At 38.0% G+C, this 14205-nt stretch overlaps 3 protein-coding genes across 4 annotated transcripts in view; 1 reads left to right on the top strand and 2 right to left on the bottom strand.

Moving 5' to 3' along the window:
- Positions 1–212: 212 nt before the first annotated feature.
- The window catches only part of vps28 (VPS28 subunit of ESCRT-I), a 200612-nt gene continuing 186619 nt past the window's right edge, over positions 213–14205 (bottom strand). Inside the window, exons 1-10 of one of the 2 annotated variants that reach the window (XM_053612344.1) lie at positions 5444–5515; positions 4786–4851; positions 4383–4411; positions 4263–4300; positions 4071–4160; positions 3863–3968; positions 3647–3748; positions 2800–2853; positions 2595–2686; positions 213–1469 (exon numbers count right to left, since the gene is read on the bottom strand). In XM_053612344.1, the coding sequence (XP_053468319.1) occupies positions 1349–1469; positions 2595–2686; positions 2800–2853; positions 3647–3748; positions 3863–3968; positions 4071–4160; positions 4263–4300; positions 4383–4411; positions 4786–4825 (672 nt within the window). In that variant the 5' untranslated portion in view covers positions 4826–4851; positions 5444–5515 and the 3' untranslated portion in view covers positions 213–1348. Of the gene's footprint in view, positions 1470–2594; positions 2687–2799; positions 2854–3646; positions 3749–3862; positions 3969–4070; positions 4161–4262; positions 4301–4382; positions 4412–4785; positions 4852–5443; positions 5516–14205 lie in introns of those variants that run through there. The other variant, XM_053612345.1, reaches the window with a different exon arrangement.
- Positions 5940–9855, top strand: LOC128600135 (aurora kinase A and ninein-interacting protein). The gene is made up of 3 exons (XM_053612336.1): positions 5940–6405; positions 7711–7873; positions 7954–9855. The coding sequence occupies exons 1-3, from the start codon at positions 6313–6315 to the stop codon at positions 8919–8921; spliced, it is 1224 nt and encodes a 407-aa protein (XP_053468311.1). The 5' UTR covers positions 5940–6312; the 3' UTR covers positions 8922–9855.
- The window catches only part of cap2 (cyclase associated actin cytoskeleton regulatory protein 2), a 31325-nt gene continuing 27782 nt past the window's right edge, over positions 10663–14205 (bottom strand). The window contains exons 11-13 of the mRNA XM_053612335.1: positions 14066–14148; positions 12222–12365; positions 10663–12108 (exon numbers count right to left, since the gene is read on the bottom strand). Of these exons, the coding sequence (XP_053468310.1) occupies positions 12025–12108; positions 12222–12365; positions 14066–14148 (311 nt within the window). The 3' untranslated portion in view covers positions 10663–12024. The remainder of the gene's footprint in view (positions 12109–12221; positions 12366–14065; positions 14149–14205) is intronic.

Genomic DNA, 14205 nt, shown 5'->3' with positions numbered 1-14205 from the left:
TCCAGTGGAAAGCCTTCCCAGAAGAGTGGAGGTTATTATAACAGCAAAGGAGGAATAAATTTGGAATGAGATGTTCAAAAAGCTCATGAGTGTTATCGTCAGGTGTCCACATACTTTTGACTATAAAGTGTATTGACAGTATCACCACCCGATATGGAATAACATCTCAGAACATGGATTTGATGAATGTAAATTTAATTTTAAAAGACGTCCATGCTTTAACAGTCGTAGTTTAATAAATATATATTTGAATATAGTACAGTGAAACCAATTTCTCCAAAAAGAACAACAATGAACAGGTGTATCATGACCCCATCATTTACAGAAATCCAAGGCAAAAAAAAAATCATTTGTTACCACAAAAACAAATCACATAGTAGATTAGAGTTAAAACAATATTTTATTTATCTAGTATTTGAAACCCTCTTGTTTGATTTGTTATGTAAAAGAGCTGAATGCCGAGGTGCTACTAACATATTAACAAATCTCAGAAAAAAGTACTAAACTGTACCTTTCTCCATCACTGTGTTGGTGCCCCTTTAGAGTACATCTTTTATTCCTGCAGTATTTATCTTTTACATGGTCAATTGAATGTAGAGGACCTTTAAGAACTATTTAAAGAGCATAGTTACACCTTAAGGATGACTGTTATACCTTTAATTATTTTTATTTTTTTACAGTAATATAAAGGTACACTTCTGGCACCTTTGCAGGTAATAGATACATACTAAAGATACAACAGATACACGGTACAGTTTAGTGCCCTTATTTTCTGAGTTACGCTGAATTACCTTCTGGTACTAATCGCTCTAGTACCTAATAAACTGACTGACACAGCAATTTAATTACATGCTTCTGAACGGCGTTATAATTAACGCAAACCAAAATGATTATTGTTTTACTGCAAAATGTAAAAAAATAAAAATCTGATCATTGCAAAAGGATACCTGGACAGAAGGTAAGTAAATTTAGACGTGTGTAAAATCTGATGAGTGATCGATAAAAATTTCCTGTGCATGTTTATTACATGACCACTAACCACTCAAAAACATATGAATATACAGGGCTTCTGTCAAGAGGGTGCAGGAAGCTAGAAGATATGGAACAGGGCTATAAAGAAATAGTCTTTGTTAAATTCAACTATATATGTTAGAGGTATGAAACTAAGAGGTGGACAGTAATATCAATAGACAGAGATATTCCACACCACATCTTTGTCACAGGGAGTCACTATAGTCCCAAACACCAGAGTTCTGTATCGAAGGACAGGATTCTGTTTAAGAGCAAAGGGAACTCGTTTACAGAGGAGCGGGTGGTTACAAAGCGAGTTTTGGTGGAAGAGTGTCGTTTAGGACGAGTGTAAGAACCGGTTGAAGGCATTGTAAGCAGCCTCCAGGTCAAAAAGCATCTGGCGAACTTGTGAGTCATCCAGCTCATCAGAGGCAGACATGCTGCTCAGCGTGGTCAACCTGAAGGGAGAAAGAAAAAGATCTCGATTATTCTCATCTGCAAAAACAAAACAATTTAGAGACAATTCTGTATTCAAATTTTCAGGATGTAGGGCCTATGGGAAGCTCCAGGTGTTAATTCAAGATGGCCACCACCATAACATTACAGCGTTGTTCATAGCGATGTTCTGTTTATCTTTATAGATTAAAGTGAGGCAAAATATTCCATTGTTGATCAGCAGGTCTGTGTGGCATTACTGCAGAACTGAAAATTGTTTGAGGCAGATGTTTAACCTCAGCATGAAACTAAACTGAAGTTTTGTGGCTTTTAGTATAGATTTGTTCAGCTTAAGCTTATCTATAAGCTAGTGAGCTCCAAAATAATGACAAAATTGGCATACAGAAGAATATATGCATTCAAAATTTACATTCTCTCTACCACCAATACGGATCAGCAATTCTGATGACATCATTCTGCACTACAGCGTCTCATGAGATTTCTGTCCAATCAAATGCTCTCTAGAGTTTGAAGTGTCCCGCCCCCACCATTATAAAAATCAGGTTGCCGTTGTTGAGTGAGAGAAATCACATCAGCAAGCACGGGTCGTAAATGTGTCTTTGGCTAACGAACGTGTGTTTTATTCAGTTTTCTAAGTTGGTTAAGAAGGTAATGGCTTGAATTCATTCACTTTGAAGAAGGAGGTATTTGTGCCAGCTCACAGCTCTGTGACGGGCACTGAGACCGGCTTAGCCCGGGCTGGGAGGTAAGCTAGATGCTACTGGCTATTTAAAAAGGGGGAGGAGCCACTCTATATGTCTCGCCCTGACTTCCTGTTTCAGTAGAAATTACATCAACACGTCAAATAACACTGTGCGTTTCAAGGCACTTGACAGGAAGTGACTTTAAAGAAAAGATTTAGGGTGAGCTAGACTTCACCTCATAGCTCTAATGCTAAAGTAAAAGACTGATCATATACAATTGAGGTAAATGAAAAATTGTATAAATGTGATTTTCAACAAACAATTTCTAAATACTGAGCTACAAGCTGGTGTGAAGTTAAAGGGGAAAAAAAAAAACATTAAAAAGGTGTCTTAGTTCCTCTTAGATTTCTCATAATATTAGCAGTAAAGGAAATGTATGTTTACCAAAGATTGACTTTGTCTTTAGCCTCTGAATCTGGTGGCATGTTGCTCATTCTGTTCATCGTCTCCATCAGTTCCCGAAGGTCTGGCTGGATCTATGAAATACACATCAATAAACAAAGACAGCCTTATCTGCCACTGCGACTGACTGTGTGTTTAAGTTCTCTCATATAAACCTAAATCCATAAGCTGTGTTAAGTGTGAATACCTCATCCATGGCTCGAATCTCCAGCCTCAGTTTGTCCATGACGGTGATGAAGAGCTAGAAAAATAAAGGCAATAGGGTTAAATAAGTCAGAGCCTTAGCACATATCCACACAGTCATTTTCCACATGGGTGGAGCCAATCCCAGGGAACTTGGGGCACAAGGAGGGGGGACACTCTGGATGGTGTACCAGCTCATCACAGGGCACAATCATACTTTGTCACACTACAGACAATCTGGAAATGCCAATCAGCCTACAACGCATGTCTTTGGACTGGGGGAGGAAACTGGAGTACCTGGAGGAGAACATTCAAACTCCAACGTTCAAACCCCCAAGCCCGGAGGTGTGAGGCAAACGTGCTAACTGCTAAGCCACCGTACCCTGCCCCTCACAATTACGTTAAGACTGGCAACCTGTTAATATGATCAAGTAAAGTGATTAGGGCAATTCTGAATCTTCTGTCCAAGCAGAACGGGCAGATCTTTGAAAAAAATTCATTAAACAGAAAAACAATCAGCAGGTAAATGTCATGTCTAAGTACGATCACTAAAGGGATCTGCGCCCTTCTGCATCACAATGCATGCTGGGATGGAATGGGCATAGTATTTATATAAAAGATAATATTTTGAAGCAGAATGCATCGAACATAAAGGTGAACATCAAGACTGATCCTGCCATGTAATAAATTGCGCCTTGGCACAAAACAGTGTAGAAAAGAAAATCAGTTTAATGGGACTGCTGGAACTCCTGAATAGCACTGGGTCTATGGCATTTATCCAAGCAGAGGTCAAATTTAAGGCTCTAATTAGAGATCGTGGAGAGAGAGAGAGAGAAAAAAAAGATACCTACAGATACAATGTCCGCAATGCAGCGATTCAGGTTGCCCTTGTCATCCTTTATGGTAATTGGGCGGTCTTCTTTTATTCTCTCCATCGCCAGTGGACAGTCGAGCTGTAACGATCATGACAGAAATGCAGAAATGAGGACATAGCAATAAAGACGTAAGAATCAATCAAACAACAGTCATCTGACAAAAACAGCATTCGTGAAACTGCAAGTAATTACCCTGTATTTCCTACAAAAGTCATCAATCGAACCAACATCTGAACCCTGGACCTGTTTGAAAGCAGCCTTGTACTGCACAAGCAATCTGGAGCAGGCGCCTGTGTATCTGAAAGAGTGTGACATTTTCATTGTTTAATAAAATCTCAGCGGTGTGCCATGATTCATGTATTAAAAACAAACAAACAAACAAAAACAATACATAACATACTCATTGGGAGTCACGCAGTCCTTAATATAGGCTTTCTCTAACGCTTGGAGTGTCTTTACCACAGCAAACAGCTCCGCCATGTTGTCATACCTATCAACACAGGACAAATCACACACACCGCATGCAGTCGGGTCATATTTTACAACGTTTTAGAACAAGTAAAAGAATATACTACGTAGCGATATTACTTACTTTTCCCGTTCCCTGGCATTTTTGTACAGCTTCACTTCCTACAGAAAGAGCAGATAAATCAGGTTACAGGTTCTAGCATGTAAATTATTTTAATGTCTCGTTTTATAGAGTGACTCTTACCTCATATAATTCAGGCTTATTGGCTGGAGCTGGTTGTAGTAAAATATGAAAAGAAAATGAAAATAGGGTAAACATAACAAAATGAATGACAAGCGACCATTTTTGTGTACGTTAGGTGTGTAAAGCATACAAATCTTCTATATGGTGTGTATATACCTGCACGGTTGTCTCTAGGTTGTGTGTGCACGAATGTGAAGGTGTGTGGTGGGATACACTACAGATTTTCTTATCTGTTCTCCTATTTTTCCTCATGTATTTTCTTTAAAGGCTTTGGAACAAAAGACGACAACAACGCCATCCACGAAAAAAAGTCATTTTATTCCGAAATGTCAAATATCTTGTGGTTGAAATATAGCGATGAGATGTCTTAACCTTAGCTGGTGAAAAATATCTTTTGACTTACCTCCTCCCATCCCTCCTGAAGCAGGTATTCCATGAAACATGATGACAAGCCCAAGTTCTTCTGCACCTTTAGATAATTCATACAGAAACGTTATTATCTCTAGAGAAACCTGCTGTGTGTCTGCACTTCCTGTACTCATGATCTCTAAACCCAAGTCACATCTATCTGAGCTGAGGGTTTGTTTAACACAAGGGTAATTATATAAGACAGGTATTCTCTTAGATATGAGATTTTACTATTTTTCTGTCAACAAGAGACTAATGCACCGCATCTGGATTGCGGAAACATAATACACAATACAAGAGAGACACAACCCGGTTGCTTCATACACGACAAAAAACAAACAAACAAGACACTGACATTTAGATGTTGGTATATATTTCAAATATTTTCTTAAAACCCGAGATGATATATGAGGTAGATTATAAAAGCAGTATATCCGAGGACTGTGTTCAACTCTAATAGCTTAGCTTAGCTTAGCTTAGCTTAGCTTAGCAATTAGCCAACAAGTTTAGCTTCTCATTGTTTCACTCATCTGGATCTCAGACTTAATATAATAATCTTAAATAACGTATTCAAAACTCGGACCATTGAAGAGAAGAAAAAACCTCAACAAAACAAAACAAAACGAAACAAAGTAAAAGAAAATATAACTCACTTCACACTGAGTTTACGTCAACAGTGTCAGTGTTCGTCGCTGAATCACTACGTCACATCCTGTCGCGTGAAGGGAAGGAAGTGTTTCTGGTTGCCATGTATTTAGCATTTACAGGTCCAGCATTACTTTGTGCTGCCACAGACTGGAGTCCAAAATTATTATATAAAAACATAATCAGTCCTAAATGTGGGAAGAGAACCCGTTCTCTGAATAGAGCTAACCTCCAAAGCAAACAGCTGCTGTTTGTTTAAAACAACAACAACAACAACATTGTATTGCAGTGTGTTACAGAAACCGAAATAGAAACCACCACAGAAATGGTTTCCACTAAAAACACCATTACAAACCATGCGTTAACCATTAAAACCATCATCATTATTTGTCCTTAATGGTATCCACTAGACATAAGATATACCACCATTATAAGATATACCATTAAGGAACAAAAAGTATTTTTACTTAAAAAACGTTTTTTTTCCTTGGAAATGTAATTAAATTAGAGTACAAGCATTCAATTTGAATATTTTCCACCCCTGGTGCATATTCAATTAATGTTGTTATAGCCAAATAGGCTGAAGAGGGCGCCAATACCACAAAATGGATATAAAGTAAAGAGAAAAAGAAGAGGAATTTTGGAGAACTTGGCAACCCGAAGACCTTCAAACAAATACTGGGCGGGAAAACTAGAGTGCACTATTACTAGCTTATTTATTTGGTCAGACCTACTACTGCTCTGTTTTTAGACAGATTAAGCTCGCTTATCTGCGCAGAAAGTGAGTAACACTGCTCAGTGAGTAAATCTTTTTCTGTTGAAGGTTAACTGTGTAGAAAAGCTGCCACTGCTGGGTGGTGTGAGGTGAAGAAGAAACATGAAGAGCAGTAAGACATGTAAAGCTCTCTCCTCAGAGCAGGAGTGTGGAGTTTGGCTGGACGCTGATGAACTAAGGACGAAGAAACAGAGAGTAAGTTTTAAATTTCACACATTAACATTGATTTTACAGATCAGTATCACCCCACTGACATTCTTACTCTCTCACAAATCCTAATCTATCACACTGTCCTTTCCCTTGTTGCTATAGTGATACCATCAAGGCTGTATGTATCTTACCTTTATTATGTATCTGTTACCTGGGGAAAAAAGTTATTTAAAAAAAGTTAATAATAATAATAATATATAATTTATTTGAAGGCCAATTATGTTCCTTGCAAAAAAAGAAACACACACAAAAAAAACAATAGAAACCATCACTGAAATTTTAATGGTTTCCACTACAAATACCATTACAAACCATCAGCTAACCAATAACATGCCATTTGTTAAGGGCCAATTATGTACCTTGCATCCTTGCTAAAAAACAACAACAATAGAAACCATCACTGAAATTCTAATGGTTTCCACTACAAATACCATTACAAACCATCAGCTAACCATTAAAACCATTACCATTACTGGTCCGTAATGGTATCCACTAGACATAACATGCCACCACTTGAAGGCAACAAATTACCAGTAAAGACCCACAGGGACCATTACAGTTTCCATTGAAACCAATACAATTCCCATTAAAACCATTACAAATTCTATGAGGGTGAAAAAGGTGAAGGTGAAAAAACGCATACAAAAGATGTAGGTTTGATGGTATTAGCTCAAGGAAAAGTACAGTTTGGTACCTTTTTATGTGTATATTTAGAGTATCTAAATACTATACATGTGTTATATTAACCTTGTGTGTAATATGTAGTGACCGCAAGTCATACAATTAAAGGGATCGTTCACCCCAAAATGAAAATTCTGTCATCGGTTACTCCTCATGTCGTTCCAAACACATAAGACTTTCGTTCATCTTAAGAACACAAATCAAGACGTTTTTAATGAAACCTGGGAGATTTCCGTCCCTCTGTATACAGTTCGTGTAACCAAAACTTTCAAGCTCCAGAAAGTTCATAAAGGCATCGTAAAAGTAATCCACGTGACTCCAGTGGTTTAATCCCAATTTTTATGAAGCGATACGAATGCTTTGTGTGCGCAAAAAAAACTAAAATTAAGTCTTTAATTTTAAAAGCTGGGTTGCGAACCTGTGCACTAGTGTGAGAACCTCCTGGCTGTGCTTCATGAATCAGCAGGGGTGTATATATTTAATCATTGTGTGTAATAATTTCATACAGTATTTGCTGTCTACTCAATAATAAGTGTGCCTGGTGTAAAAATGTCGCACCTTCTGTGTGAAAATGTAAGCAATCTTTTGAAAAGGTTTTCTTTCTAACAGAAACTGGCACGACCGATATCTAAACTCCTGAATCCACTGGCTCGGTCCGGAGGCTACAGCGTAGCAGTGGCTCTGAATTTTACCCAAACCAAGATGGAAATGCCTGTGACGAAACAGAGCACCATCTCCTCATTCTTTCTTCCACAGAGTAAAAAGGGAAAAGGTACTGTAAGACAGATTTTTTTTTTTTTTTATCTGTTTATCTGAATGCTTATTTACAACAAAATTATTTCTTGCCCTTAGATGCAGATGACCGCAGCTCTTCATGGCCTTCAGGAACGTCTTCTGCTCCCCTTCCTGGAGCACATACAGGGACTAAGCGGAAGCGTGAGATGATATTTGAATTGCCTTCAGAACTAGACGACGTAAGCGAACATTCCTGTCTAATAGATCCACAGGAACGTGATGCAGATCTTGAGAGAGTGTCAGCTGAAGCCTGTAATAATAATGATGAGAATAAAGAGCAGCAATTTTTACATTTGATTTGGGGATATCAGTCAGAGGAGTGTGAGCCAGCAGGAAAGAGGAGACCTCCTCAGAATATTCAAATCGAACAGACACAGCAATATTCTCATGAGACCTTTCAGATGCTTAGGAGCATTTGTGGAGAGAACGACAATGGTTCTTCAGCTTCTCCCTCTACTGAAGATGTATATACTCAGGAACTGTTAAAAGACCAAAGTGTAACAGAAGAGAACGCTTCGTTTTTAGCTCCGAGGTCAGCCACAGAGGTCCGAAACACACTGAAAGGTCTCGTAAGGTCCGCTAAAGAGCCAGAGCTATTCGAGCGGAGGCATCTGTGGTCACCTGTGAAGAGAGAGGATAAAGAAAATAGCAGACCCACATCACCGAGACACAGTGCTGCACTTTCACCTTTTAAGCAGCGCGTGTGTTTCAGCCCAGCAAAACGTTCTTCAGATTTGAATAGAAAACTTTATCGGACCCCTAAGAAGTCAATCGGGGCTGCTCAGGAGAACGACGAAGACTCATTCGGCATGTTGTTCACTCAGGACTCTGAAGGCTTTCGGGTGATCGCCCATCGCAGCAAACGGTCTCGATGCCCACTGAAGGACCAAACGAATTTCCGTGAGGGCAGAGAGTATCTGAGCATCCCGTCTGTAAGGCCTGTGGAAACGGAGGAGAACTCGGATCCAGAGCCGGAGATGCTTTTCACGCAGGACTCTCAGGGAAATACAGTCATTAAACATTAAACATGAAATATGGTCTAGGATTTGGTCTAAAGCTTTACTTTTCAGCCATTTTGAAAGGATTTTCCTTAAACAAGTTGTTTTCCAAGTAGATATACTGTGTATGTGTTGGTGGTTGGGCCCCTGAACAACAGTCTTCTATACCACCATTGTAAATTTGACTTTTGTTTACAGTAAATGTTTGTCATAAAGGTATCACTAGTGAGGTAGTGGTAAAGTATATATTTCCCCCCCAAAACTTCCATTAAAAAAAAAAAAGAATACGAGTAAAACTGATCGCTGTTGCAGAGTGCCATGCTTCACCTGTGGAAATGTCATGAGATTCAAGATGCTTGTAAAATGATTCAATATAAGGGGGAAAATGGAAGAAGGATATCTGATCTTTTTTGTTTGTGCCAAATTATATTATTTGTATGTTGGTTTATTGTATACTGTAAATGCTCTGCTGTTGATTTGTAACTAATCTTATTTGACCACCAGATGGCACAAATGGTTTCTTAAAAAAAAAAATTTAAAAAAAGTGGATAAATTGAGTTTCATCCAAATGGAGTGCTTAATTTACTCTATCTGTATTTTAGAAGCAGCTAAGTGTACGGTGTTTAATGAGTTACTTGTCCTTCTTGCAGGAAACATGACTGTGCTGTTTTCTTAGTGATAAAGAACAACCTTATCTCTCAATAAAAAGTGATTATTAAAGTGGGAACGATTTCAATTAAACCATCAACATGAAATGTGATCATTTGTGCAATCACAAGTTAGATGTTAGAAACTGAATTGTTTGATCCTTGGACAAACTGTTTTTAAGCAGAATCACAACAGACTACTTACTGTTTCGAGACATTTGTTGTACGCTGGACATCATTGGGTTTGTCCAAATGTAATACAACAAATTCTTTAGCGAACACAAAAGGAGTGCTGAGAAAACATTCAGAGATCTGTTATGTTTTATTTGTACGGCTAGTGTGAAAATATACGTTCTTCTTTCTCTGAATACTAGAGTTTATCAGAGTGGTGATTATAACATAACATACATAACAATATGTTTCAGATTAGTTGTTTATAACTAGTACACTTGGGTTGTGACATACGGTTATGTACATTTCCCTTATTAAAGCCGAGCAGTAAAAGTTCTACAGGTTCGGTAATCCACGCCTAAAAGAATGCTACATTCATACTGGTGAAGTCAAAATGATTTCCCTTACTTTTTTCTGTTAAACATACCTCTTGGGTGTGTTTATGTATTGTAATTGTAAATGACAGTCTGCTGTATACACTGTATCAGCTTATTATGAGGAAAACATGGGGATCATTATTTGAAAATAATGATCATAGAGGATTTCAGATACAATACAAGACAAAGATGGAATGCCCCTATTAACAAAGAAAAACAATCTTTTTTTTTTTAAATGATGTGGCTTTAAAATACTGTGTACTACTAAGATTTCTTCCAATAGCCATATAGGACTTTCCAAAACTTTCCTGTTGAAATCAAGAGGTAATATAATTAATGTCACTTTGTGACCCTTAATACGAGTTGAAATCCCAGACTGTTAGAGATCCTCTGTTGTGCTTTTATCCTCAACTGCTCAACTGTGTGTGTGGATTGTATACGTCGCTATAGATGAAAGTGTCGGCCAAAGAAATAAATGTAAACCTTCGAGGACTCTTAAATGCTGTACTTCACACAGGAAGACAGAGGGATTACAATATGCAGATGATATCAACAAGAGAAAAATATCTGTGGTGAGCTGAGCAACTGGAGTTTACTCATATTCTATATATATATTATGTAGTGTTGGTTATTACATGGTTGTTATATGTTATTTCAGTGTATGACCATGATGGCACAGGTTAACATTATACATTATACAGCATACCATTGTATGAAACACACTGTGCTGGCCGATGCCTAAAAATAAACAAAATACATGGTAGATTATACATAACAAAATCACTAAATTAAAAAAACAGATATAAAAAAAAAAAAAGTCATCCTTGAGGCACACATTTGCACACAAAGTGCCAGTTTCTCAGTTTACATTCAGTCTTCTTTCTTATCCTGGTCTCAATCTGAGTCGAAAAAAAGTCTTGAGATTTAAAGCACACCTATTAGGGTTTTGAAACGTGCCTAATTTTGTTTTAAATGTCTCATACTATAGATTTACATGCATCCAAGGTCGAAAAACACTTAAATGTGCTCGTAATTTAACTTGCAGCATTACTTTTTCCTCCCAGTGTCACAAACAACTCGTTTAAATGATTCATTCTAAGGGATTCGTTCTAAAGGATTCGTTCTAAACTCCTCCTTTCAGAGAGCATACTCTGATCTGATTGGTCAGACGTCCCAGTCTGTTGTGATTGGAGCAGCCAATGAAGATCAGAGGCGGGGCTTTTTGTTACAAACCTACATAGGTTTGTGCAGGAAGTAACGTCTGGAATCAGAATTGGTTTCTTCTTTTGGGAGTCAATAACTCCGTTTGTCATGCGCTTTGATTTGTGAAACTTTGCAGATGTTTTCACATTCACAAACAGCTCTATAACACACTACATGAAAGGGAGTATTTGAAAAACCATAATAGGTGCACTTTAAAATCTCAAGCTTCTTATTAAAACAGAAAACGGGTTTAGAAATGCATGTAGCAGAAAAACACAATGGAGAGGACTGATGCATGAGATTCATAAGTGCCTTGGAACAAATAGTTTTTCTTCATTATCACCATGGACTGTATTTCTAGAATAATCTGAATAGATCTTGACTTTTAGTCTGGGAAGATGTCTTGAACTAGGTTAGATTTAATCAAATTTATAATTACAAAATCTTGACACTGGTAAAAGGAAAAGGTAAAAAAAAACCCAACACCACCACAACTATTGTTTATTATTGTGGTTAAATCTGAACCTTTATCATGATTGTGTTTAAATTTCTAGCATGTAGACTAGACTAGTTTATTCTTACACTAAATAGCCTTTTTAATGCAGAATTGTCACTAACTATCATTCAGGTATAAGACGAATCTGTGTCTAAAAGGTTGTGTGCTAAGAGTACAATGAGAGATACAGGTATTAGTAACCAGCAGAGATGTGGAAATGAAAATGAAGCTGTCAATCAGCCAGCCATCTCAGTCGGCTCTGTCACCAGCTTGGACCCGTCCCAAACGGTCTTAAACTGCTCCGGCACAGGAAACTCTCTCTGTTAATATAGAAAGTAGAACCAGTATTTCATTCGAAAGCTGCATGACTGATTTACTCCAAACATGAAAAAGAAGCGAAAAAGTGAAACTTATTATTAAAGAGTTCACTCACATAATCATCATCTTCCTGAGGAACCAGAATGTTCATTTCTGAACTCTTGGCACTGATAATTTCACAGTTGAGAGACTCCTTACTCAGGTAGACCTGGCATCCCTCGGTCTTATTGATGGAGATGGTGGGCACTTTTCCCAACACCTACATGAAAGGCAATCACATTCTGTATTCAGATGTTTTTCTTAGCAATGCTACCAGATGACTTTGTGTACAGTATATTCAGAAAGTATTCTTCTATTTTTTTTTTCCTTATTTTGTTATGTTGCAATCTTACATAACCCTTTGTCCTTATCAAGCTGCACAATATAAACCATAATACAAGGCCTAATCAGATTTTCACAATTTTATTTATTAATTTTCTCATTAACAGGAGAAACTGGATGCCACCCGTCCCCCCTCCCTCCCTGAGAGCGCAGCCAATTTAGATTTTTTTGGAGTCCTGGCCGTGGATGGCTGCAACATCATCAGGATTTGAGCTTACGATCTCTGGATGATTGGGCGAAAGCCTTTCTGTTGTGACACTCAGGAGCTCAGATTTTCACAATTTTTTCGTAAACACAAAAAATATATATCTAAAATATATAAAACTGAAAAAAATATATATATATAAACTTTTGCTGTGACACTCAAAAGTGAGCTCAGGTGCAGTCAGTTCTCACTAAGCCTTATAATGATTCTCCAACTTGATTAAAGTTCACCTGTGGTGAATTCATTTGATTAGACCTGATTAATAAAGATACACCTCTGTCTATATAAAGCCTCGCAACTGTCAATGCATCTCAAAAAAGTAAAGCCAAGGGGTCAAAGGAAATGTCTGTAGCCCTTTCAAACAGGACCGTGTCAAATCACGTATCTGGCAAAGGGAACTGAAAAATCCGTACAGCTTTCAAGGCCATGAAGAACTCATTGGCTTCCTATTGGTCTCAAATCAAAGAAGCTCAAAAACAGTGAGACACTACTTAGTGCTGGCTGTCCAGCCAAACTGAGCAAACAGGAAGTCAGGAAGGTGACCAAGAACCTGACGGTCTCTCTGATAGGACTACAGAGTTTTTCAGTAGAGATGGAAGAACCTGCAAGATTTCTACAGCACTCAACCAATCAGGTCCTTATGATCGAGTAGACAAATTGAAGCCACTCCTCAACTTTTAAAATAAAAGCACTTAGTGCCATGAGAAATAAGACTATGTGATCTGATTAGCCTGAATGGCAAACGTTACATGAGGAAGAAAAGATGTACCATTCAGAATTTGCGGAAATTAATCCTTATGCTAAAGCATGGTGGTGGCAGCATCATGCTTTGGGAATGTTTGACTGAAAGGCATATATATGGATCCAGGGAAAGATGACTGAATCAAAGTGTACACAGACATCCTGGAAGCAAACCTGCTCAAGCACGCTCAGGACCTCAGATTGGGCTGAGGTGTCACCTCTCAATACGACAATGACCAGAAACACACAGCCAAGACAACGCAAGAGTGACTTTACTGGAGTAGCCAGAGCCGAGGACACAGAATAAACATCTCTGGAGAGATCTAAAATTTGTGGTACAGCAACGCTCCCTATCCAACCTGACAGAGTTTGAATGGTTTTGAATGGTAGAAGACTGTAATCGCTTCCAAGCATGCATCGACAAAAGACTGGATGTAGAGCTTGAATACATACAAAAGAAATCTATTAAAATCTGTTTTGAAATTCCTGTCTCATTCAATTCCTGTGGATTTTACAATATGAGAAAAAATGAATGGGTCTTATGTGAATACTTTCTGAGTACTGAGTAGTATATGTTGAGCTGTAAAGACCTAGCTGAAGTGTCATACTTAAAAACTGGTGCTTATTCTGACCTGGAGCTGGATGTCTCTGGAGTTGATGATTTCAAAAATGCCAACCACATTCTCAAACACAAGGCCAAGCTTCTTGCAGTTGTCTACACGCCCAGAAATAAATGAAAGTTCAAAGTCAAACAGTGTGAGACATCCGTGTC

Source organism: Ictalurus furcatus, chromosome 24, assembly GCF_023375685.1.
Source record: "Ictalurus furcatus strain D&B chromosome 24, Billie_1.0, whole genome shotgun sequence".
Classification (NCBI taxonomy): domain Eukaryota; kingdom Metazoa; phylum Chordata; class Actinopteri; order Siluriformes; family Ictaluridae; genus Ictalurus; species Ictalurus furcatus.
Note: the sequence above shows the minus strand (reverse complement) of the source record. Positions and strands in the feature narration are given on the sequence as shown.

Bases quoted from the DNA above. Each gene is read 5' to 3' on its own strand.
- LOC128600135 (XM_053612336.1), top strand. From the start codon at position 6,313: ATGAAGAGCAGTAAGACATGTAAAGCTCTCTCCTCAGAGCAGGAGTGT. The intron at 6,406-7,710 runs GTAAGTTTTAAA...TCTTTCTAACAG, and splicing joins TAAGGACGAAGAAACAGAGA to AAACTGGCACGACCGATATC. The intron at 7,874-7,953 runs GTACTGTAAGAC...TCTTGCCCTTAG, and splicing joins ACAGAGTAAAAAGGGAAAAG to ATGCAGATGACCGCAGCTCT.